Source organism: Hibiscus syriacus, unplaced genomic scaffold (assembly GCF_006381635.1).
Source record: "Hibiscus syriacus cultivar Baekdansim isolate YM2019G1 unplaced genomic scaffold, ASM638163v2 tig00111013_pilon, whole genome shotgun sequence".
NCBI lineage: Eukaryota > Viridiplantae > Streptophyta > Magnoliopsida > Malvales > Malvaceae > Hibiscus > Hibiscus syriacus.
In genome coordinates, this window is record NW_024062953.1 from 257,768 (window position 1) to 284,788 (window position 27,021).

The following is a 27,021-nucleotide window of genomic DNA, read 5'->3' on the forward strand; positions in this document are numbered from 1 at the left end:
AATATATTGAAATTAGATAAATAATTATATTATTTTTTTTTTGTAATTTTTCAATTTTTTTTTATTTTTTTATATTTATAAAATTAATATTATAATAATTAAATATTATAAATAAGTAGAGTAAGTGATAATGTAAAAATAACGCTAAAGATGAATTACTATTTTATTTGTAGAGTAAGAGATGAAAATAGAGATACCTAATTGCTATGAGCTTATGATATTTGTTTAGACAGAGAAACCAAGTAGCAGAGGGAGATGGCTAAATCAAGACCGACCCCAAGATATTATTTTTATTATTATTCAAAAGAATCTCTCAGTTATTGGTCAACCCCAGTTTTCCCCTTTTCTTTTTTGTCACTGTCTTATTCGCTCCTCACCATTCCCTCCAATTCCCCTGCTTTACATTGATCTCTTTTCCTCTGCTTCAACTTCAATTCCCCAAATCCTAATCATATTTATTTTTAAAACAACTCCTTAGTGGTTTTAATTGTTGCTGCTTTAATTTACGCCTCGTCTCACGATGCTCTCTTGTTTCTGTTAAGTTGAATAATTTTGGGTTTTGATTTATTCAGGGGTTTAGTGGGGTGTTAACCACTCGACTAAATTTTGATCCCCTATGGTTTTTGGTTTTGCGAAGAATTGATTTGGGTTTTCATTGTTTTCTTTTTCGGTGGCTGATTTTTTTTTTCTTTTGTTTGTTTGGAAACTTATCTACCGCTATATATATAGGGAATTCTGAGTTTGATTTGCACAGTATGGTATGCAAATTGGTGAATTTGAACTTGTTGGGTGCCGTAGAAAACTGTAAATTAGTGGTGGAAACAGGTTTCAGTGGTTGCATAGTTTCTGTGAATGATGTGGAATTCTACTTATTGAGCAATGCAACCCCAGCAAGGGTCCAGAATCGATGTAGCTGAACTGAAAACTCAGATACGGAAGAAGATTGGGGGTGAGAGGTCAAAAAGGTATCTTTATAATTTGACTAGGTTTTTAAGTCAGAAGCTCAGTAAAACTGAGTTTGATAAGTCATGTCACGCATTCTTGGGAGGGAGAATCTGCCACTGCATAATAAATTCAATCTTAAAAAATGCATGTCAAGCTAAGGCTCCACCACCTGTGAAATCTTTGGTTCAAACTGTGAAAAGTTGTCCTGCTAGAGAAGATGGACATCAGCGGGCTGGATCGCATCCAATTACAGACATATGGTCAAATGGTGTTTTGCTAGTGTCGTCCCCATGAAAGGTTAGGTTTGGAATACGGGATAGGCCTAGGCCGCTGGGGGCAAATGGAAAGATTGTTGTTTTGCATCAACCGGTTGGAAAGGAAGACGTTGTCATTAAATTGGGGATGGAAAATGGGGATTTGTCTCCATGTGATGTGACCATCAGATACCAGTGCAGCAACTTCTAACAGTTGCGGAGCAGCCTGAAACTGAAAGAGATGGTTTGGTATATTCAACAGAACCAAGGGTAACTAGTAAAGATCAGAGCGGAGGAGCCATTGTTGAAGATGAGGAGGTAGAAACAAACTAACCACATTACTCTCTATACAAGTCCTTTGCTTGCACCACTTGGGATCCCATTTTGCCCGGCTAGTATTGGTGGGACCCGCAAAGCTCCCACTGTGGTAAACAGTAGTGGCTTCATTAGCTGCTATGACGGTGGCAGTTTGTATGATAGTGAGACACTGAAAAATCGTATGGTGCAAATTGTAGGGCCTTGGAGGGGTTTCTGCAGAATGTGCTAGCGTGTTGAATAACATGTTGAACGTGTATTTGAAGAAATTGATTAGGTCGTGTTGATCTGGTTGGATCAAGGTCAACACCTGAACTAAGAACGCACTCCGCCCACAAGCAGCAGACTCAAGGCAAGCTTGTTAAGGGTATGTGGCTAAGCAGTCACTTGCATATGCAGAGTACCTCTGGACCCACAAATGTTTCGGACCAACAGAGGCAGCAGCGGTCAGTATCTATTCTTGATTTCAAATTGTTTATCATGAAACTATGGCCGGTTCGATGTTGGCCACTTAAGCTCCCAGTTCTCGATTACTGATATGAACCAGATGGCCGAGTTGGATAAAGCTATGCCCTTTGCAAGGTGAAATTATGGTTTGGGTGTCAGCAGGATGCCTCTAACCCTGCTACAGAGCAGGGACTGATAAATTATTATTGAGCAACTGAACTAGGTTCTGGAAAAGAAAGTGCTTCCAACTGGTTGCTCTGTTGTACGATTAGCAATTACTTTGATTGTTTACAGCCATTTCAACAGATCGCAAGCTTTTCTTGTAATTTTACAGCCAAAATGAAAAGTAGAAAGTTTTGCAGTGATACTGTTTTGTAGATTGGTGAAAGGTAAAATTTCTCATTTAAGAGCAGCAGCATTCTTGTGTATGTAAATATCTGAGAATTTATCGACTTCCAATATTAATACAAAATCGACATCTATTAAATTGTCCATTGTTGTTCATATTTAGATATTTCTGCCGGATGACCCCTGAAGACTATTTGTTAAGCTCATATTATATATGTTCTTGTGAAGTTTATAACTTTTTGATTGTAATTAATTATAATTTAAACGATCGGTTGGTATTTTCATAGTTCTTCAACTCTTATTTGTTATGTATTATATAATAATAGTAGTAACGTGGTAAGTCTGCTGCATTAGTTACGACTTATGAGTTGCTTATGCATTGCTTAAGAATGTCAAGCGGTTACTAATTGACGTTGGGGTCTAACTGGGAATGTTTTGGTCCCTGTAAAACCATGTTTCTGTGATTTTTACACAGAATGCTTGCAAATTTCTGGAAGTATTCTGTAGATTAAATCATCCAATCTGCATTCTCATGTCTGACTATCTGGAACAGTTAAAAGGCAGCTGTAGATGGGCATGATTGCTTGTTTACTAAAGGAGATGAAAGTTTCTCAATAGTTGATGAGAAAAAATCTGTACCAAGAAGCCTTCCCTGTTCTTGTGCAGTAGGTTCACTTGGTAGAGCTTTCAGTCGACTCCGTGCTTCTCTAGATATTAGAATATTAGTTTACAGACATAAGCTTGGTAAGAAAAAGAAATGAAACTTATTGCATGCAGTGTCAACGAACATATTTGCTTGTTCATTCCCTAAATATAACAGCCAATGTATTGTGTATTTTGATCCACGTTTCTTCTATTACCACTGAATTGGGTGTTTCAATGCAGATTCACTTAGCACCTGCTTTATTTGTTTGGGTTTGATATTTACATATGATCATAAATATAAAAATAGTTGAAGAAGAGAAGCCATCGAATTCAAATTCCAACTCAGCTACGAGGCGAACAATAAGACTGCATGGCTTCTACCGATGCTTTGCAAATGGGGCACCAATTCTTCACCTGCAACCACTGCTGTATGCACCCGACGTGATACCTATGCTCACACTGTAACCTCCCTACTTCATCTCCAACAAAATACTCTTCCTGCATAATCAAATCCATTGCACTCACATCCAGAGATGGCCTAAGGAAACTAAATGCCATAAACCAACTGAAAGTTGTTCAGAAGAGTACCTGACATATACTGCATTTCACATCATCCTTTTCAACCTCACAGCTGACTTTTGCATCCTCCAAAGATGTTGCCTCATAGACGCCTTTTTTAAGGCATTTCGATATTGCTTCTTCAGATAGCGCAGTGCTAACGTTACCCATCCTCTCTTCTAGAGCAAGTAATTCCTATCATGATACCAACACAAACCAACTCGTACCTTACCTTTAACAACAAGCATATATTGAGGAAAATAAGAAGCAAACTTCACACCACCATAGTGAAACAAAAACAAACCTCATATGACATGTTATCTATGTCCAATCTCATGTCTCTATGTTGGTCGTAAAAGTTCAGTCCATTGAGGAACAAGCTGGTCTCTAGAACAAGCAATTGCTGCACGACAGAAACAGAATCAACAATAAAGAACAATCAGGCCAAGTCAAACACTTCAAAATTAGTTACCTCATATGTCAACTCTTCATCTTGTTCAATCCTCTCAAGTGTTAACAACACCTGTGTAAACATAAAACCACCATAACATACGAAGCTTTAGTAACACAGGAATACTATAGAAAACCTACTAATGAATCACTATTGCCTCTCCCTGGAGAGAACTTCGAACACCAGATAATTTAATATATTAATTGGTAAAAGATATTTGCAACCACACTATGTTCCTTCCCCGAGTTTATAGGATGATAAATGAATGACAGTAAAGTTATACATCCATGCATAGGAAAATATAGGTTGAACCATACTGTTAATATACCTCCGCAATGCCATCCATATTGTATCGCCGGTAGCTATCCCGGTTCACCGAAGGGCGGTTGATTCCAACGTCAGAAGGAATAGACGGCATGATACTGTGTAAACTCTCACTTATTCTCCCTGGTCGACTGTAAGAAATAGCAGAAGTCGAGCTAGTTTCTGAGGAAACAGGAGCACTCAAATTGACAGTTACATCAGCTTGAGGCACTAGCTGCATGACTACAGGGGACTCGTTCAAAGTTAAACTACTCCCCTTTTCTTGGTTAAGGAGTCTCCCTCTAACATAACCACTGCTTGGTCTCCTCCTAACTGAAGAAGCAACACTACTATCACTATTAGGGGGGCAATTTCTGGCTCGCCTTGAATCAGAAATAGGAACTCCATGACTAGACCTGTTGTTCGGTTCCGCCAAAGCTGACCTACTCAATATCTTTCCCCCGGTTGAAGAACTACTTTCTCCATCAGTGGTTCTTTTTTTTACAGTATCTTTCCTTCGGCTGAAGCTTGAATCAGAAGATGAATAACCAGAAGGAAGAACATCAGAAATAGAGCTGCATCTTATGTTTCTGAAGCCGTACCTGCTTGTGTTAGCACGAGTTGCCTGGGAAGCACTTCGAGAGGCCAAAGTAACCGATGGACCAGCAAGAGTATCCTGGTTTCCCAACCCAGCACGCTGAATAAGGTTTCTCCTTGGTCTTGTGTTTGATGCTGCACTAGAGCTCCCAACTTCCATCACTCTAACTTCCCTAGAATCGGCTTCTTGAGATTTGGGATGCAACCCTCTTTGAATCTTTCCTGGTGGGGATATGAGCTCCGATACTTCTGGCTCATCCTGAACACTACTAGTTTCAGACGAATCTGTTTCTAGCATAGATGATAGCTTGTTCTGAGGATTTGTAGAGGATTTTCTAGAGTTGACAACTGCAGAGTATACCCTAGAGGAACTTCCAACTATTTCCTTGCCATTTGATGAAGCGCGGTAAGAAGGCCTCGAAGATTTTGCTTTTCCTGAGCAGCCACTGGGACTGGGAGTACCTTTCACGGAATTCAGCCTGCCACTGCATCTGATTCGGTTGCAAAATTGACCACTTCGTTCTTTGTTATTAACATGACCCTTCAAGATGATACCGGATCCCTTTCCAGGTACAACAAGCCCATCAGCAGCTCTTTTACTGGCATATCCATCCATCTAGCTAACAAGTATCCTTTATATCTGGAAAAACATCAAAAATAAATATAACATATGGTAAAGACAGAATCCTCCACCATTACAGTAACTTCAGCGCATGAGGGGTTAAAAAAACACCATAACAGCAAGCATTGACATCATGCATACAGCAGGAACCTGCCATAATTCATTTGACATAATTATTAAAAACATTGCATCTAAAGACCTTCTTCTACACAAGCATAAAACAACAACAAACTATTTTGCTGATCTTCCAAGACATAGTAACTTTCAAACTCAACACTAACATATATAAAACCCCGAAACTAATAGAAGAGCACAAATGGTCATATATAACCCAACCCCAAAATACCACTTGGCCTTACCATGACCAATCAATCAGCAAGGCAGTTGCCCATTAGGTTCAAGAAATCCCCAAAAGACAGTGACAAGCAGCAATAGTTGAAGGCTATTCGGATTTGGGACCATAAAGTTAATGTTTTGAAATCTATTTTCAACCTAATATAATTGGTATTGCTGTATAACCTACGCACAACCCTCCAACTAACAAGGAAAAATTGCAGAACCTAGTCCTAAACCCAAATTAGAAACTCATTTCTATATTGCTATCTGCTTATTTATTCACTAAGAAAGGATATTTCAATTTTCCTTGAGACAAACAAATTATGCTAGTATCGCATAACAGACGACAAAAGAGCACCTGAAAACTGAATTGAACCAATAAGAAAAGAATAGATGGAAAGATACTTGAGAACACACAGAAAAAGGAAGGAACCTTTGTTATACAATGATCAAACAAGTTCAAAGAGAGGCTTTGGGAGTTTTCTCAATTTTCTTTTTCTAAAAAGTAAATAAATAAATCAGAAAAGGTGAAAGGAGATGAAAAGAGCAAAAGAAAAGGAACAAAAGTGGGTTTCTCTCTTTGGTTGATGTTTTGCTTGAATTATTCTCCACACAATCATTTAATTTTTTTCCTAAAAATAAGAGACTTGGTCCGTGATTTAATGGTGGAAAAAAGCTGATCGTCCTTCATATCCAAATTGAAAATTTCTTCAAGTATTTGTCCATCCTCTTTCCCTTCCAAACCACGGATACCATGTTCTTCTCCCAAAAGAAGAATGAATCAAGACATCGACAGAACCAATCAATCTTTCATATAAAACATATATAATACGTCTGATTATGAAAAAAAATCCGATTAAAAGAAAGACCTTTTTTGTAAAACAGAAAACAAAGACCTTTTTTGTAAAACAGAAAACAAAGACCCGTACTTGCCATAGATTTTCTTTTTAAAATACAATACCATACCTTTTCGCTTCCTTCACCGTCTTCTGGTATCTGATTCTCTAAATACAGGAAGAGATAATTTTGAACTGTTAGATGAAGATGAAGGTGGTGTTTCAAGTTTCAAGTTTATATAAAGGCAGCACAACAGAGAGAAAAACATGAAGCAAAGACGTGTACGGAGAAGAAAGAGCCAATGGCAAAGGCTGAGCCAAACCACCTAATACTTTGTAATTCTATATATCATTTGAATTAGATAGGCTTTGAAAGGAAAGCAGAGAACATATAAAGAAACAAAATAATGCCTACCAAAACGAGAAGAAGAAAGAGTGTTCGCGTTGTGCGGCCGATTGCCGTCCCCTCTTAACAGCATATTGGGACCCCTTGTTTTTCTCCATAATTTATTATGAACACAACTATTTTTTGTGGATGGCAACGGAACAGTGCCCCTTGCCTCTTATTTTCTTTTATGTCAAATTTAATCCTTTATATTTGTTTAAATTCCACTTCAACACTAATTTTTTAAACACTTGAACCATTAACATTTTCATTTTGACCAAAAAGATCCAGACTTGATTTGAAATACTTGCTTTCTGTGAAAGAATTTTATTTTCATTTCCCTTTCATAACACGGAATCGATTTAAAATTAGAATTAGTCAATTGTGTAACATTTATGTATGAATAATTCTTCTTTAACTTGCAACAAAATCTGATATAACAAGCAACGTATAATGCATTTATTAAGGTGCATTTAAAAACGTAGATTTTAAATAGAATTAGAAAGGTGATCTGAATGCCCGTGGCTCCTACGTCCTTCTCCTTACTTGCTTGCTTTTTAAAGTTTTATAGATTTTTATTCTTTAAATTACATCACTATACATTTATTATGACAATAATATATCATCCAAGAAAAAATCTCATCAATCAACTTATAATTTTAGAGTTATCCTTAAAAGCATCCATCTTTGCACTCTAAAAGCTCATTATGCTCAAGCTTTACGTTTCAATTTATATTCTCATCTTAATATTGGAGGGATAAATCACAATCAACTACTAGCTCTTGTGTTGAACATCGACGGAATCCATATTATTTTATATTCTAATTATTTTACATTGCAAATAGTCTTTATTTCTGTTATTTTGAATTCAAATTGTTGAGCTTAGGTCACTTTAAATTCAAATACATATGATTTTGAATTAAATAAATTAAATATTTATAATTAAATGTTTTTGGAATGAATTGAGTTGAGTTGATTAGTAGGCTAATGCGACTAGTCAACAAACAAATGATGGAATGAATTCCAGCGAAAGATCCACGTTGGCTGGTGTGAAAGTAATTGAATTTAATGAAGAAATACTCAGTTCAATCTGCACTGACAAATGTAATTCTTATTGTAGAGGAGAAATTACTATGTCACCACCCAATTAATGCCATATTCAATGCCATGGAATCTTATGCCTAATTTTTTTTAGGTACGGTTTACGATTTTTCCCCATTAATGTTTGAATTTTAATATTACAAATAGAAACAATAAATTTAATAGAATTATTTTTATAATATTAAATTTAAATTAATTGATTAATAAATTAAATACATTAATTATGACCAAAAGTATACAAATAAGGTAGAATGATGATGGAAAAGAAAAGTTAATATTCCCCAAATTTCTAAATATATAGAGAGAAGAGAAGGAAGCGGCATTAATCATTAAAATGTGGAAGGGCAGCTAAGCCCCAAGCGTGACAATTGACGAACCACATATCTTAATGGATCTCCCCAAAAAGTTAAATTTCAAACATATAAATAGTATTGCTAGACAGATGGTTTTTCCTTGAAAAATTCAATTAATTATATGTTCGTTTTTCGGTGATATTATGATTATCTTTGTATTACACAAAGACATTAGTGGAGAAGTATGTCCCACGGTGGCCACGGATTACATTAATTAAGCAAATGAATTCAGCGACGATAAAATTGAGATTATTGGTCTTATAGATTATCTCTAGGTAAAGTACATAAATGGTCATCCGATTATAGGATATTATTTCGTTGAATTCTTCGATTATTTAAAGTTATAAAATGGTCATCTGACTATTTATTATGTTCCAAACTCATCTTTTTTCGTTAGAAATTAACGGTCATTTGAACTGGACGTTAACATGTTGATTGAGATATGAAAGTTGTTTTTATCATATTTCAGTCAGCAAGTTAACATCCAGCTCAGAGTGCTGTCAATTTTTTTAACGAAAAATGATGAGTTTGGAGTATAATGAATAGTCATGTAACCATTTTATAACTTTTAATAGTCAAGGGATTCAACAAAGCAACTCCCTATAGTTAGAAGACCGTTTTATAACTTTTAATAATCGAGTGACTCAACAAAGCAATATCTTATAGTCGAGAAACTATTTGTGCACTTTACCCATTATTTCTATACATTTTTTAATCTTTATTATAGTTCTTGAATTAGTTTATGAAATTCTTTAACTTTCAAATATGATCTCAAACACATTCATCTCATAGATTATTAATAGTATTGTTTCTTAATTAATCGAAATGATCTTATGGTATAGAAAAAGTAAAAACTATATCTTAAATAATGATACAGCTACATTTTAAAATGACAAAATTTTAATTTAATCCTTTTAAAAATTGTGAAGTTTAAAGTTAATATAGTGGTAAAATTATATTTTGACTCCTATACAAATCTATAATTCAAATACAATCCCCAAAAAGTTGAGGTCCAAGTCCCTTTCAATTCCACAAGTGATGATCAATGTAGCTAATATTATAATAATCATAATAACAATAATGTGTTTAGGTAAAGTTGTTCTAGTTTGTAAGCTACATTATTATATAGCGTGATTAAGATGAGCTTTGAATTATAAAATGGATACAGTGGCTTTTCCATGAATCACCTGGAAACATAAAGAAACATATTCGCTTCTTCTTTCATTACAATATATAAAAAGTAAAGGGTAAGGGCAGCAATTTGATGATACGTGGACATTCATTAATTATATTAGTGATAAGAGGAGAGGGGATTAGAGTCGGATCATAATTTTACGTTAGATGTATGAATTTTTAATAAGTTATATTATACATTTAAAAGATAAAATCAAATCATCAATAAAAAATATATCAATTATATAATAATTTAAAAAAATTAAAAGATATGGTCGTTCCGATATCTCTCAATCCATCCATGAAGGAGCTCATTTACGGGTTAGTTTCAGCCAGTAAACGTATCAAGTGTGTTAGATCCATAGTAAATATAGAATAAAGTAGTTGATGTTGAAATAAGGCGTGCCATCTCATGAAGCAAAACCCTTGTAGGAATTAGCGTACAAGAGGAGAAAAGGTTGTAATTTTACGCATAGAAAGCAGAAACCGTGCATGTATACAAAGATTTAATTACAAATAAAGAAAAGTTAAAGCATGCATGTAAACTTATGAGATGAGATATATTTGGTCCATAGATATACGTTGCTTGATGGGGAGCACTTGCTTGGCTTAAGCCCCTTGTACCAAACAGTTTGATGTAAAAGAGTATATAATAATAATAATAATAAAATTGTACAGCAATGATGAATAACTTTTGTAGTAATAAGTAGGGATTTATGTAAACATGTTATTTCAATATGATAAGATGACCATCCAGTTTAGTTGGTAGACCACAAGGTTCTTAACCTTGAGGTCGTGGGATCGAGTTCCACGGAAGGCATTTCATATATGGAGGTCTCCCACGGAAGTTGTTCTTAACCTGGCGTTGGGGGCAGCCTACTATCTTACATCCCCTTATCCCATTACATATGGGAATAAGGGTCAGCTAATTAATTAATTATGTTATTTCAATATGATTGGAAAGCAAGGGACATGTTTTGGGATGGAGAGGGGTTCTGACCCCGAGTGGATATATTCTCATTCCAACATTGGAATTCATAACCGATCCAAAGAAGGCTGTTTTGGAATTGTTTGTTATAAGGTTGAAAAGGTCAAGAAGGCAGTCCCCATATATCTCGCCTGGTTTTGATGAACTAATACAATTTCAAAGGTGGTCTCATCTTGTTCCATATGTACGTCCAGACAACCACGAGTTGTGGTGATATATTTTTCCAATCACAATGAAGAAGCCTCTTTTGCTGCTGCCTCTTATCCTTCCTCATCTCTCCTCCCTTCTGTCCCCACATCATCAAGGTGAATTTACTGGGCGACCAATTTGAGAATGGATCAGGGGAGGGGCAGAGAGAACCTGCGACTAATGGCATTGGCAAACAGAACAAGAGACGGCAGTTTGGGGAAAGACAAGAAGCCCACTTGCCCTTCAAAACCAAATGCTTCCATTACCCATGGGCAAGGGATAAGAAGACATTCTATGGGTTCCACTCTAGCAAACAAGTCTACAAAGACCTCAACCGTTGATGCTGCTACCAAGAATGTTAAAAAAACTGCAACACACGCCTCCCAACCCCAAAGGCCTAACCCTCTCACAAGATCCGTTGTCAGGCCTGCATCGGCAGATCCCATCCGAAAAAAGCCCTTTGTTTCTCCTCCACAAAAACCACCAACCATCCCTAGGTCTGCTTCTTTTCCCTCAAAATCCACTACTTCACTCAGGCCAACCAAGCCACCAATTGCAGCAAAGCCACCCACCTCATCTTCTTCGTCTAGGACTAGGACTAGGACTAGGACTATGACTACCACAATGACGGCTAGGAGCACGAAGGCTCCCCCTTCCCCTCGCCCCACCAGTAAGAGGGGAACTACTACTTCCTCGGCTTCAAACAAACCTCCACTTACTCGTGGTATAAAACAAGCCAAAAATCTTGAAACCAAGCATGAAAACAAAGAAAATTTGGATCATCAAGTTGGGCAGGTTGTGAAAGATGAGAAGAGTGATATACATGATATAAAAACACCCAAAGCCAAAGAAGAAAATCAGCAACAAGCTCATGTTGAAGAAGAAAAAGATACTCTTGATAATGTTTCCACTGTTACGCACGACCAAAAGCATCAACATCAAGTGCCTCAGACTGAAGAAATGGAAGATAAGGCTCATGAACAAGAACTTGATGGCTCAAACTCCGATGTTCAACATGAGGAAGCCAAGGACAATGACAACAAAGAGGAGATCGATGGTACACATGAGGAGACTAAAACAAAAACCGAAGACAAGGGAGTAGAAGGTAGTACAACTGAGGAGGTGGCTGTTACGAAAGAAAGTGAAGAAGAAAACAATGATGAAGGAAAAGAGCAAGGGCTTGAATCAGTTGAAGAGGAAGCCAATTTGGTTGCCCAAAGCCAAGTAGAAGCAGAAGCAGAGGATGGGGAAAAGGAAACAGTTGAACAGGAAGCAAATACCGTTCCTGAAAGTCAAGTACAAGCAGAAGCAACGGAGGGGAAGCAGAAAATAGTTGAAGAGGAAACAAATATGGCTCCCGAAAGTTGTGTACAAGAAGAAGCAGTGGAGGGGAAGCAGAAAACAGTTGAAGAGGAAACAAATATAGCTCATGAAAGTTGTTTACAAGCAGAAGCAGCGCAGGGGAAGCAGAAAACAATTGAAGAGGAAGCAAATATGGTCACTGAAAGTCAAGTACAAGCAGAAGCAGCAAACGGGAAGGAGGAAAAAGTTCAAGAGGGTGTAGATTTGGTTGCTAAAAGCCAAGTACAAACAGAAACAGCCAATGACAAGAACAAACCAACAACACCCAACAGTGTTGTGGTAAAGATGATGGCCAGTAAGCTAGTTACAGAGAGGAAGGGCAGCGTGAGAGCACTGGTCGGGGCATTTGAATCCCATGGCAAAAACAACGGCAGGGTGAGAGCACTGGTTGGGGCATTTGAATCTCACAGATAAAACAAACTTCAATACCAAATCATTAATTCTCCGGCAAATAATTCAACCATGTCTCACTACATATTTCTCGTCAACAACATCCAATGTCTGGATTGAGTTTTTGTTCCCGTGCTATACAATTTTTTTTATTTGTTGTCTTCTTTCTCTTCTAATCTTCCTCCAATTCTCCCTGTCCTTTACAATTTAATGTGAATTATATAAAAATGGAGCTTGGTGACTAAATTTTGAAAAACAAACAAAATGCAAATTAAAGCATGTACTCTACATTATATATAAATTTATATGTACGTATACATTATGATTCAAAAGCCAGTTACAGAAAGTTACACATCCAGGATGATGGAGGGAACAAAATCACTAGTAATGGCAGAAATCTCCACAATTGCCCAAGTAAAAAAAAGGACAGATAAAAGGAGGTTGTTATCAAAAGACAAAGGAGAAGCTGGAACAAATTTGCAGAAATAAATTGAACTAGAGAAACCAGCTAAGACTTTATTCCCAATAGTGTTTGACAGATTCTTGGAAAAATTGCTGGCTAAATAATTTATAATCACTTGCTACAACACTATTGTCACTTCATATAAAAAACTGAGCATGAAAACTAGCAAATTATAAGTTTTAATGTCACCTAGCTAGTAACTGAATCAATGAGTGCATATGGAAGTAAAAGGAAAGGCTATGGCTATTACCTCAAAACTGTTATTATCTACCAACCCAACACAGTCCTCCATTTTTTAGGTTCAGGACCCTCCATTTGATTTCCAATCCTCATCAAATGAGCAACGCATAAAATTTTATCCTCGCGGTATATAGGTAAACTGCTGTGCAAGAGCAAAGGATGAAATATAACAGGGAATAGTCCACAAACAGCAGAATGACAATACATACAACTGAAAGATGGAGAGAAATGTAGAACAATCACCCAACTGCAGATGCAGTCCGACGAAGATCCATCGCGTTACCAAATTTGTCGCTGGTTAGCCTAACTTTAAAACTGCCATACCTTTCCCGCCTTGTTAGGAAAAGAGAGAGGAGCATCTGCTCCAACCCTGGCACTGTGTACTTTATATACTTGCTGGAACTTGCTCTACCAATGGCCCATAATTTTGCATATAGCTTCTATAGACAGGCAGCACTGTCTGCACTATTAGTTGGCATGTCTTCTCCCTCAAATCTCTTTCTGAGATGACCCAACCAGACTGCTTCCTGTACATCTCATCGAAAGCTTCATTGAAAGTCTTCAGCCTTTTCTTTACAAGATCACGAGCAGTGGCACGACCACCTGAGAACAGAATTAAACCTTCCCCACTCAAATGACCTGGGAGTTTCCCCCAACTCTCTTAAGAAGACAGTGTAGTAGTACTCCTTGTATTGTTCATGTTCTTTCAACCAAGAATCCCCCATGAGCTCTCCTAGTCTTGTCCCCTTTAACTGTTTGTATAGATGCCAGTGGTTGTTCATGCCAAACAGACAGGACAAGATAGCATCATCATATGCCTTCACACATGTTTCCAAATTGGTCGTGTTATTTCTCCGATTTTGTGGAATTATTGTTACTGAATTGGTCGTGTTATATTTATTTTTGTACAGGTCATTGATTTCTAGAATTTGTGACAATACGGGTGAATTCTTCATTTTTTTATTATTTGGTCACGGTTGGAGACATTGGCACGACTCTGGTCACGACGCGGTCTGACGTGGCAGTTTCTAGAAGGTCCAGTCAGTGGCGGTTTCTAGAAGACTTCATCCGTACGTCTTCTGAAAGATTGTCGAGTAAAGTTGCATTAGGAGACTAGTTTAAGTTTAAATTTAAATTTAAAAATAATTATCTTTTGTATTATTTTATTATTTTATTTGCTTATCCTTTAAGCTTTGAGAGGCTATAAATATCCACTTAGGGTAAGCCTAAACTCATCACTCAAATTACATTCTTTTTTTCTCTCTATTTTTATTAAAGTTTTCTCTTTTTACTTTTCAAGTTTTTCCATTTTTCTTTTATTTTCAAACTTTATTTTTAATATGCTAAGTATGACTTTTGTCATGCTTAGCTAAACTTTTCATAAACCGAAAGTTGTCGCGATGATTCAATTCCAACGGGAGAATTGAAACGGTCCATTAATATCTTTGGAATATCTCTCTCAATCTCTGCGCTTATTTTTCAAAATCAAAACAGTTTCCAAAATCAAATATTGACTTTGGTCAAGAGGTTGTTGCGATTAAACGTGTGGGAGGAAGATTCGGCTTATAGAAAGCAATTCGACTTCCTGGGAACACACTTGGCGAGAGAGCTTCGCCAAGAGGGAATTAAGATCGGAATTGACGGTTATTGAAGCAACAATCTGAGTCGGTCGCCACGAACTTAAACGGTAATTGATCTACGACAATTGATGTTGATAGAATCAATTCCCGAAGCTGGAATCAAAGATTGCCTTGGGTATTCGATATACAAGATAGAGTCACGGGGATAGCCCTTGTAGACAAAGTAACCGACGTGAATCTCGAAGAGAAAATCTTATTCGATGATCTAAAGGAAATTGAATCAAAGCGAAGCTTGAGGCGATTTTTACCATATTTATTCACAATCTTCATCATCCTATTTTTACTTTAATTGCTTTAATTTATTTACTCGTTTTTACTATTTAAATCTTATATTGCAAACCCCCTATTTTACTATTTTTCGCCTGGTTAAAAACCATTCAAACATAAATTTATGATTTTCTAAGTCCCTGAGGATTCGACCCTTATTTCTCTATACTACGTATTTCCTTATTTATTAATTGAGAAAAAGGAATTTATTTTGACACCGAAACGACAGTTGTCAAATTGGCGCCGTTGTTGGGGACTTCGCCAAAATTACTAATTTTTGTTTGCTTTTGATTTATGATCAGGACTAATCCGGGCACATTAGTGGAGTACGACCCGGAGATCGAAGCTAAAGCTAGGAGACTCCACGCACAGACACTTCGGGAAAGAAAGAGACAACAAACAAATCCAGAAGAAGAATCAAATTCAGGTAATACAAATCCGATGGCCGAACTTACTATTCGGGAGTTAGCCGCGGCACCCATTGAACAAGTGTCTTTGAGTATTGATTTTCCCCAAGGCGAAACTCCATACCAGTTGAAAACTGGCCTTATTCATCTCCTCCCTACATTCCGCGGATTGCCAAACGAGGATCCACACAAACATCTCAAGGAATTCCACATGGTCTGCTCCAGCATGACGCCACAGGGAGTAACCGAGGACCAAATAAAACTTAGAGCTTTTCCTTTTTCCTTAGCCGATTTGGCTAAGGATTGGTTATTTTATATTCCTCCTAATTCTATTACTACATAGGCTCATATGACTCATTGTTTTCTTGACAGGCTTTTCTCTACGGCAAAAGTAAGTGAATTACAAAGGAAAATACTTGGAATCAAGCAGCTTGATGAAGAGTCACTCTACGACTAATGGGAGTGTTTTAAGAAGTTATGTTCTAGTTGCCCACAACATGGGTTAACTGAACAAACACTCCTTCAATACTTTTATGAAGGATTATCTCCCTTGGAAATGAAGATGATCGATGCAGCCAACGGTAGAGCCTTGGTGAATATGACTCCTATTGAGGCTAGGGACTTAATATCGACAATGGCTGCAAATTCCCAATAATTTCGCACAAATAATGAACCTTCTCGAAGGGTTCATGAGATAAGTTCATATTCCTTAGAAAATAAAATCGATAAGCTAACTGAAGTCGTAAACACTCTTGTTTCAGGAAAGATAGGGCAAAACCGAGTATGTGGAATATGTGCATTGTCTGATCATCCGACAGACGATTGTCCACTAATTCAAGATGACGCAACAACTCAAGTCAATGCAGTCGGGAATTTTCTGGGACCTCCCCAAAGAGCTTATAATCCCTACGGCAATACATACAACCCAGGATGGAGGGATCATCCGAATTTCAGCTATGCTCAGAGCCTAAGACCAAATCAAAGCTATCAATCGAGACCACCTCCACAACAACAATAGCCGCATAAGACATCACTAGAATCGATTGTCGAGAGATTAGCACTTTCCTAGGAAAAATTTCAGAATCGCACCGAAGCCCACTTACAAGAGTTAGACAAGCATATGAGCCAACTAGCTCAAACCGTAAGTCGCATGGAATCACAATGTAAGCTTTCGTCTCAAACTGAAGTAAACCCGAGGGAGAAGTCAATGCCATCACTATTCGGAGTGGTACAGTAGTGGTGCCACCTATTCCATCAGACCAAGCAGTCAAAAAAGAGAAGAATACTGATGATGCAGGATCCCAGAAAGAGAATGATGAAGAATAAATGGACGATCCGACGCCATCTCCCTATGACGTGCCACCACCTTTTTAATCGAGGTTAGTCAAAAAGGATAAAAAAAGCCAAGGAAAATGAAATATTAGACGTACTTCAGAAGGTGGAAGTTAATATACCTCTCCTTGAGGTTATCCGGAAAGTTCCAAGGTATTGCCGGTTTTTGAAGGATCTCTGTACGACTAAAAGGAAGCTTACCGGGGTCGAGAAAGTGGATTTAGGCGTGAACGTCTCAACAGTTTTCCAACGACCGCTTCTACCGAAGTATATAGACCAAGGTATGTTTTCAATACCTTGTAAAATTGGTGAGATTAAAATCAAGCGAGCTATGTGCGATCTAGGTGCCTCTATCAATGTAATGCCTCTCTCCGTCTATAATTTAATTTCCACCAAGCCTTTGAAGGAGACGAGAGTTACACTTCAACTAGCCGACAAATCAATTATTTATGTTGAAGGACTCATAGAAAATGTTCTAGTAGAGGTAGAAAACTTAATTTTTCCTGCTGATTTTTATGTGATTGATATGGAAAATGATCGTAGCAACATTGGTTCTGAAATCCTCCTCGGTTCCCTTTCTAAGCACGACAAATGCAAAAATTGACGTTCGAAGCGGTATTCTTACTATAGAGTTCGACGGTGAGATCATAAAGTTTGATGTTTATAAAGCAATGAGATATCCGGATAACGTGTATAGTATTAATTTTTTTGGCATTATTAAACCTGTTGATGATGAATCTAACTTTGTTGATTATTTATGCAAGGAATCAAATGATAAAAAAGACGAGATAAGGGAGTTGAAAAATATTTTATTTGTTGATTCGAATTTGACATTAACTCCTTTAAACACTAAAGATTCACCTTCTCTTTTGCAGACACCAAAAATTATGTCAAAACCATCGATGAATCGTTTGAAGAAATCAATTTTTGGTAAAAAATATGTTTTGACGGACATTCTTTTCGACAAGAATTTTAATTTGGGAAAAATCTGAAGAAATCTTTATGAGAATTTTCGAATTTCTCATAAAGAATTTCTTAGTTGGAAAAAGCGAATGAAGTGGAAGTGTCTGTCACGAAACCTGTAGTATGAATCAGGTCGTCGAGCTAACGACGTTAAACAAAAGTGTTTCATGGGAGGCAACCTATTGTTTTCAATTCCGTTATATATTTATTTTTATCTTTACTTTTTGTTTCATTTTATTTTTATTCATTCAAGCATGTTTAATTTAATTTTTATTTTTATTTTTGCAGGAACCGAATAATTTTATTCAAACTTAAACGACGAAGAATTACAGAAATTTCAGTCGAATAGTGCTAATTTTGGAACCACAGGAGTAGTGGTAAAAAACGCAGAATAGTGGAACAAGGAAAGACCTGTGCGCACCGTTTCATTAAACGGTGCACGTTAGCACAACCATTTGAAGGTCAGCGCATGTTAGCAAAACCCATATGAAAAATTCTTTTCCCTTTTTGTTATCTTTCTGCCACCCACCATTCCCCAATTCTCTCTTCTCTTTCAATTTCCTTTTACCATGGGCCTCACTATCTCTATCTCTATCACCTTTTAATTTTTAAACTCCCCTTTATCCACAAAAAAAAAACAAAAACCCCATTTACTTCCAATTCAGACACCCCATAATAGAAACCAAACTTAAACCCATCAACTCGATAGCCATCCCCAAACAAACATAAAATTATCATCCCTTTTTCTCCTCATCGTCGACGACATCACTGAACCCCTACGCCTTTGCTAACGAGTTTCCACGCCACCCGCTCTTCTCTACTCCACGACGGTACACACGCAAAATCGACATGTAATCCGGGGAGTACTCTAATTTTTCTCTTGCACTTTAATTTTCGTTTTGAGTCAAAACGCTTTAAGTGAGGGGGAGTAGAGTGTAGGATTGAATTTTCCTTTGATTATCTTTATGTTTCGATGCTAGTATGTGTTGGTTGGATTTGTCGGAAACTTCATTGATTGTCTTTGTCTTGTTGAATATTGTTTGGATTGTTATATTTGTTTGGGAACACATGATTATTTAAGTTAGGATATTCTTGATAGGGAATAGCATGAATTGTGATAAGTTGGTGTTTTTTGTGATATTCCACGACTTCGTTGGTTGAAATGTGATTAGCTCAATGCATGAAACAATTTGGTGAGATTTGAGCCTTAACGAGCATATCATTTTCGCTCTCATTTTGTTGGATTGAGTGTGTCGAATTTGGCATTGGTATTCTAGAACTTGCATGTTAAATACTGTCGAGATTACACATGAACATGATGCTTAAAGATGATTTGGACACCTTAGGATTAACCATTTTGTTTCCCCACTAAAAAGTCTACCTATGCATTTTCCCCTTAGCTAACCACTTTTGAGTTTATTCTCGTTTATTTGTTTTCACCATATTCATAAACCCGAGCCTTTTTATTTTATCCCTCTTTTCTACCTTTTTCAGAGCAAGTGAATAATTTTACCGTTGTATTCTCCATCGAAAAAACATGTTGAATGAAAGAAAGAAGAAAAAAAACAGCAGTTCGAGAAAGAAAAAAATAGCTGTTCGAAAGAAAAAGAGAAAAAAAGACATGAAAGAAAAAAATGGAAAACAAAACAACAAAAGTGTGAAAAAGAAAAAATGCATTTCGACAAGAAATTTATTGTTTGATATGTCGTCTTTTTATATTGTTGTGCTTAATGTTTTGATGGAGTTGAGATTATTATTTATTAGTTCCTTGCCTTGAATTTTTAGCCATATTTTTGGCTTTTTCCCCACCTATACCTAAACCCTGTTACAACCAATAAAAGACCATTTGATTTATGCATTTTGTTCTTATTAGTAGTGGAGATTTGATTTACTTGCATGCTTATGGTAATACCGTGTCAATTCTGACATTGAGAGTTTCTTTACCCCAAACACATTGAGTGATTTGAGTAAATCTCGGTAAAGTGTTGAGTTATGAGCATTGAGATTAATGAATGAATAGATATTACAATTGAACTTGACTTGCTCCAATTGGTGATGTTCAACTAATTAATTTCTTGACTTGAATAGTTATTGTGGTCTCTACATTGCTTGCTTGAATGCAAAACTTGACAAAGAACGGTAAATGAAATTTTTGACTAGTTTAATTAATTATACTTGAGGACAAGCATGAGATAAGTGAGGGAGAATTTGATGAGTGTCCAAAATAGTTAATCTTTGCTTGTTATTTCTTCAATTTTGTGGAATTATTGCTACTGAATTTGTCGTGTTATACTTATTTTTGTACAGGTCATTGATTTCCAGAATTTGTGACAAAATAGGCGAATTCTGCATTTTTTTATTATTTGGTCACGACTGGAGACATGGGCACGACTCTAGGCACGACGCGGTCTGACGTGGCAGTTTCTAGAAGGTCCAGTCAGCGACGGTTTCTAGAAGACTTCATCCGCACGCCTTCTAGAAGATTAACGAGTAGAGTTGACTAGTTTAAGTTTGAATTTAAATTTAAAAACAATTATCTTTTGTATTATTTTATTATTTTATTTGCTTATCCTTTAGGCTTTGAGAGGCTATAAATACCCACTTGGGGTAAACCTAAACTCATCACTCAAATTACATTCTTCTTTTCTCTCTAGTTTTATTAAAGTTTTTTCCTTTTTACTTTTCAAGTTTTTCCATTTTTCTTTTATTTTCAAGCTTTATTTTTAATATGCTAAGTATGACTTTTGTCATGTTTAGCTAAACTTTTCATAAGCCGAGAGCTGTCGCGATGATTCAATTCCAATGGGAGAATTGAAACGATCCCTTAATATATTTAGAATATCTCTCTCAATCTATGCGTTTATTTTTCAAAATCAAAACAGTTTTCAAAATCAAAGATTGACTTTGGTCAAGAGGTTGCAATTAAACGTGTGGGAGGAAGGTTCGTCTTATAGAAAGCAATTCAACTTCCTGGGAACACACTTGGGGAGATAGCTTCGCCAAGAGGGAATTGAGATCGGAATTGACGGTTATTGAAGCAACAATCTGAGTCGGTCGCCACGAACTTAAACGATAATTGATCTACGACAATTGATGTTGATAGAATCAATTCCCGAAGCTGGAATCAAAGATTGCCTTGGGTATTCGGTATACAAGATAGAGTCACGGGGATAGTTATTGTAGACAAAGTAACCGACGTGAATCTCGAAGAGAAAATCTTATTCGATGATCTAAAGGAAATTGAATTAAAGCGAAGCTTGAGGCAATTTTCACCATATTTATTCACAATCTTCATCATCCTATTTTTACTTTAATTGCTTTAATTTATTTACTCGTTTTTACTATTTAAATCTTATATTGCAAACTCCCCGTTTTACTATTTTTCGCCTGGTTAAAAATCATTTAAACATAAATTTGTGATTTTCTAAGTCTCTTTGGATTCGATCATTATTTCTCTATACTACGTATTTCCTTATTTATTAATTGAAAAAAAAAGAATTTATTTTGACACCGCAAACAACAGTTGTCACCTTGATTACTTTCAAAACCTTGTTAACAAGAATCCTTTCTTGGAATCTTTCATGCTTCCAACTTCGGTGAATGACCAGAACTTGAGTCAGAATTGGCTTATAATCATCGCCAAGAAGTTTATTGCAGTAATCAGTTATAAAACTCACCACTTTTTGAACGCTCCCATCCTGAGGAGGTGGACTCTGCCTCTGTAATTCCACCTGAACAAATAGTTCCCAGAAAATTTCAGCTGCACCGTCGATCACTCTCTTAATGAGATCTCTTGTCAGATTTTGTATCTCAACACATGCTTCTCCCCCAAAGAGCCGGTTGAAATCTAATCTCAATTTGTTCAGTGATGCAAATATATCCAACAACCTCAGAAGCTTTATAGGATCTTTCTTACTTTCTGTAACAGTCTTCCCAAACTGAAGAAATGCAAGAATACCAGTTTGAGCAACTATTTTCGAGAAGCATCCCATCCAAACATCTGTACCAATCCTTTCAAAAACATCATTGCAAAGTTTAAACTCAGCCTCGAACAAATGCTTTATGGCAAACTCCAAATGCTTTCCCCATTGTCCAATATACCCCTCTATGCTCTGCACATCATTGAAATCCGAGACCGAGATATCAAGATAATTCATATCAAGTGCCTGCAAACTAGCTCTGACATTTGAACTGCGAACTTCAACATAGATCGTAATGCACTTCTCAAGTCTACTATTAGCAATCATCCTACCAAGAATTGCTAGCAACTTGTGAATAACAGTCGCAGGTAAAGGGGATGGCGCAATGCATGCCTGTTCACCTAGTGACAGAGATGACATCGGAAGGGGAACACTACGCTCCATCAAAAGTCGTCTAAACTCACTTTCCAGTTTATGTAATGCAGAATCTAAAAGCCCACTATCAAGATATATTCTTTGCCCATCATTTTGCAACTCCCTTAGCCCTTTGAGCGATTTCTTCAGATTGGACAGGTACCTTCCATCAGCAAATATGTTATCATCCAAATACTCAACTATATCTTCCAACTATTGGATTGCCAATTCACAATTATCGCCCAGAAACCTCAATGCCTCTTCGAGGCGTTTTAACACAGATAAATACCCAGGAATATCATTCCTAGGATCTGAAAGCAGAGACTTTTCAAGTCCATGAACGGCATCAAAAACCTTAAGCACTGCCGCAGCCGGGCCAACTGCTCGGTTAATGTGACCCCCAACAGCAGCAAGGGCATCTTTGTCGGCACGGATTGGGCGGACAACAGCTTCTAAGGAAGGCAGTCTTCGGTTGATCTCATCTAATATTTTTCCAGCCTTTTCAAGAGCCAATCCGAGGACTTTCGATTTCTCTAAACTAAGCTTTAATGATTTTTTTGCAGCTATCAAATTATTGATGTGATCATTGTTCTTGCAATCATTACCAGCTGTAGGCAGGTCCATGCTAATCCCCAATCAAATTATTGATGATATAATTGGGACTACAAATTTTTACCAAAATGGTTTGCCTTGCTTACTTTTTAATATTGATCTAATCAATTACCCTCCCTCGGATTCATCGAAAAAACAATTGAAAAGAAATTAACCCGAACTCACGTAACAACAATCCCTCGTTTTTTTTAATTCTTCACCAAATTATACCCAAAAAAAGGGAATCCACAACAAACTAGATAGTTTTCGGACAGACAAAAGGGAAAATGTGGGGGAGAAAACGAGGAAAAAGAAGAGTAACTCACTCGGAAAAGGATAATAATTGTAGTTGATCCAGAGAGATGAGTTGGACGGGCGAGTTGAGCTGAGGTGCAAGTAGAAGAAACGCAAAGCAAAAAGAGGGAGCACAAAATCTAAAATAGAAGAAATGCAGTGCGTGAAATAAAAGGGGAACATTTTGACAGCCAGCCAGCCAAAATGCATGATAGAAAGGCGCCGTTTTTTTGGTTGAAAATGTAAACAAAATTTATCTAAAAAAAATAGATTAAAGTACACACTAATCCCTCTAATACACATTTTATTGAATCTATTAATTATTAAAAATTATAAAATAATCTTTTAATTATAAAATTTTATTTTATAAGTATTTTGATTATTAAAAGTTATAAAAAATTAATTATTTATATGTATTAAACTCATATTTTTTATTAAAAATGATGATAATTTAAGTTGGACGTTAATCTATTTATTGAAATATGATAAAATCATATTTTAATGGTGTCTACTGGCATCACTATTACTTTAATTACTGACTTTATGACGTAATGATTCAAGCATTGACTTGATAATATAATGTAATCAGAGACTCGTTCCACAAAATATAACTCAAATAATCTTGGGATCATATTTTTATCATATCGCGGTGAGCAAATTAATATTCAGTTTAAACGACCGTTAATTTTTTAATGAAAAATAATGAGTTTAAAATATATAAATAGTCATGTTGTAAATTTTAATGTTTAGAGATTCAATAAAGTAATGTCTTATAATCGAGATATCATTTTATAATTTTTAATAATCAAGAAATTTAACAAAATAATACTCTATAATTAAAATACTATTTGTGTAATTTATCCGAAGAATTATAGAAATAATGAATGGTGTAAGTGTTTTTGGTTTATGGTTTTGTTAAGAACAAATTGATTTTTTTATGTTGGCTCATAGAAGTGCCTCCACTAGTTGATGAGAGTGAGGAAAGTCATCTCACCATCCCCATTGGTTTGGTAGCTGTCTCAAACCATAGGAGCATCGTCTGTTGTGATCTGTTTACGGTGGAACATTTCCTTTGGAAATACCCTTTTGTAGAGACTTATTTTCTTAAAAGATAGAACTAGCAAGAGTTCATCTCCTAAGAGGACTTTTCCACCACCATATCTTTTAAAGCAACAACCACACCAACAAACGTGCAACAACCGAGTAAGGAGTCTAGTTGCATTACGATTCTATTGTTAATAGGATTCTAAAAATAGTTAGTTTTTTTTATAAATACATGTAATCCTCCCCATTTGTAAGGGGATTTACATACAAGATACAGAGGAAAGAACGAAAAATACAAAGGCAAAGCTATTGTAAACGATTCGAAAAGGAAATAAAATGTAGCATCTTTTTTTACATTGATTCGTTCATTTCTCGCATGTGCATGTTATTTTTCTCGAGATTTGGTTTGAATAACCCAAAGCGTAGGTTGCGCCGATGACCAAAAAAGGGTGGAGTTTCGAAGTTTCGAACTTAGATCTACTTCCGAGACATGTTCATTTTTTTAAAGTATTTAATATTCCCCCTAAGTCAATCTTAATCTTTAATTTACCTTGAAATTTACTTTTATATTAATTTCGTCTCCTATATATATTTTTATTTATTTACTATATTCCTTTTTTTATTTATATTATACTATTTTTATTATAAATATCTTATATCATTATATATATATATATATATATATATATATGTGTGTGTGTGTGTGTGTGTGTGTGTATAGATGTATTAATTTTTCTCCATTTACTATGTATATACATTTTTCTTAATATTATATTTTATACGTTTTTATATATTTTTTAATATTTTATTTATTATTTATTTATTTATATATATTATATTTTTACTTTATTTTATTTATTTATTATTTTATTTTCTTAATATCATGTATATCTTTATTTTTTATTTGTTTTACTTAGTATTATATATTTATTATTTTTATTTGTTTTAGTAAATACTACTTTATATGTACACATTATTTTTATTCCTTTTTAATTTCTTTTACCTTTTTTTATTTTTTTACTCCATTAATATTTTCCCTTTATCTGTGTCTTTGTTTTTTTAACATTTTATTCATTTTGTTTATTTTTATTATTATTTTTTATTTTTACGTGTTTTGTTATTTTTCATTTTTTCTTGTTTTATTTATTATTCTCACGTTTGCACACTTGCTATCCTAATTCGATTTTATACTCCGCTACGAGTTAAACGTTTTTATCTTTTAAGGGTATTCAAATCAATCAATTGTAAGTAATTTGAATCAGGTCTGTTAAATTTTAATTTTAATTTCGAATTTTCGCAACTAAGACAACCGGTAAATTAATTGGTACCGAAAGGGTGGTCCAAGGGTGCTAATCCTTCCTTGACCGTAACCGACTCCCGAACCCGACACATTTTTTGGTAAAAACGCAGATCATGTAAGATGGTGTCCGACCCACCTAAATTCGTTTTAAAATGGTCGGTGGTGACTCCAATCTATATTTTTCAAGTCGAAGCCCAATTTCGGGGCCCAATCGAAAGACAGTTACGACAGCTTGGCGACTCCGCTGGGGACAGGTAAGTGAGTCAGGCCGAAATTAATTTTCGATTGTCTTTTTTTTAGCGAAAATTACAAGTTTAAATTTTAATTTATTTATTCGATTCCAATTATTTATCTTTGATTATTTTTTTTTCAAATAAATAGTTGTACTAACGTTTTTTTCAATGATTTCAGATTTTTGAAAAAGTTTTCATCTCTAGCTCTATACCCGAGCTCCGAACCCTTTTAAGTGGGGGTGAAAGCGACGCCTTCGTGTGAATTTATTCACCGTGTGGGCCTAGCAAGTAGCCTTCAGGATTCATATACCTTATGTCTTCGTGTGAATTTATTCACCGTGCGGGCATAAGGGAATGTTTCCTCTCGAGTTTAACTTAGTCCACATAAGCTTGTAATGGGCTTAGGACTAAGGGTCTAGTAAGCCTAAGGGGGCACCGGCAAGGAGAACTCGGGTCCCATTTTTTATAACCTAAACTGGGAGGCTATGGAGAATTAGAGCGCACCCCAAAACTTCATTCCAAACCCTAGGTTATTTTGTTTCATGCTTTACTTTCTATTCAAAGCATGCGAAGTAGACAAATATTCAGTTAGGATTTGTGTGGAATTAGCATGCGGGATAGAGATCATGTATGGGTAGGAATTAAATCATGTGGGGTAGATATCATGTGGGGTAGGACCTTTTATTTTCATTATTATTATCTTTACCTTACTAACTCTTTTCAATTTTTATCTCTTGTATTTTATTTCCATCATCTGCATCATTCAAAAGAGGTGTTGATCCACAAAAAAAACGTGTTCGTTAACCATAAATAATTTACATTAATGGAAAAAGGGGTTGTAATACAAGAGATGAAAAACGCAGGGGTCCGACTATGGTCAAAAAAGACTCAGAAAGAATGAGGACAATTTGCAAGGCAACTATGTGTCACATTCGATCAAGAAGACATGGTGCCCACAATCAAGTACATCAAAAGTTAACTTGTAACACCCCAACCCGTACCCGACCCGAATACGAGTCCGAGATGTCACATTGACTTTTTAAAAATGATTTCATTTCAAAATAATTGAGCATTTTAATTTATATTAAGAAAATACGACCATATATGGTTCACTTGTGCTTGTTATAAAATTTTGAGTTCAAAAATACGTATTTGTAAACAGTAAAATACTATATGAATAGTAAATAGTGAATAGTGAATAGTGAATAGTGAATAGTACGATGAATAGTAGGGGTATCGATTCCCTGTAGCAGGGAATCGGTTCCCTCTAAGATACTGGAAAATTTTGTTCAAACTCGCGGTTACTGTTCATGCT

At 35.8% G+C, this 27,021-nt stretch overlaps 3 protein-coding genes across 5 annotated transcripts; 1 reads left to right on the forward strand and 2 right to left on the reverse strand.

Annotated features, from left to right (window-relative positions):
* Positions 1-3,116: 3,116 nt before the first annotated feature.
* On the reverse strand, positions 3,117-6,978 carry LOC120150022 (probable E3 ubiquitin-protein ligase RHG1A). Of its 2 annotated transcripts, XM_039162720.1 has the most exons (6): positions 6,788-6,978; positions 4,292-5,503; positions 3,985-4,035; positions 3,817-3,915; positions 3,543-3,707; positions 3,117-3,452 (listed from the first exon to the last, which is right to left on the reverse strand). In XM_039162720.1, exons 2-6 carry the CDS (start codon positions 5,477-5,479, stop codon positions 3,297-3,299), a joined length of 1,659 nt encoding a protein of 552 aa, XP_039018651.1. In that variant the 5' UTR covers positions 5,480-5,503; positions 6,788-6,978; the 3' UTR covers positions 3,117-3,296. The 2 variants fall into 2 exon arrangements, with proteins under 2 accessions (XP_039018651.1, XP_039018649.1); XM_039162718.1 differs by lacking the exon at positions 6,788-6,978 and having other exon boundaries at positions 4,292-5,621.
* Positions 6,979-10,910: 3,932 nt separating this feature from the next.
* LOC120150023 (cell wall protein DAN4-like) lies at positions 10,911-12,752 on the forward strand. Of its 2 annotated transcripts, none has more exons than XM_039162722.1 (2): positions 10,911-12,152; positions 12,291-12,752. In XM_039162722.1, the coding sequence occupies exons 1-2, from the start codon at positions 10,991-10,993 to the stop codon at positions 12,620-12,622; spliced, it is 1,494 nt and encodes a 497-aa protein (XP_039018653.1). In that variant the 5' UTR covers positions 10,911-10,990; the 3' UTR covers positions 12,623-12,752. The 2 variants fall into 2 exon arrangements, with proteins under 2 accessions (XP_039018653.1, XP_039018652.1); XM_039162721.1 differs by having other exon boundaries at positions 10,913-12,194; positions 12,279-12,752.
* Positions 12,753-21,255: 8,503 nt separating this feature from the next.
* Positions 21,256-22,868, reverse strand: LOC120149959 (exocyst complex component EXO70I-like). The gene is made up of 3 exons (XM_039162674.1): positions 22,495-22,868; positions 21,441-22,407; positions 21,256-21,297 (listed from the first exon to the last, which is right to left on the reverse strand). The coding sequence occupies exons 1-3, from the start codon at positions 22,866-22,868 to the stop codon at positions 21,256-21,258; spliced, it is 1,383 nt and encodes a 460-aa protein (XP_039018605.1).
* Positions 22,869-27,021: the final 4,153 nt, after the last annotated feature.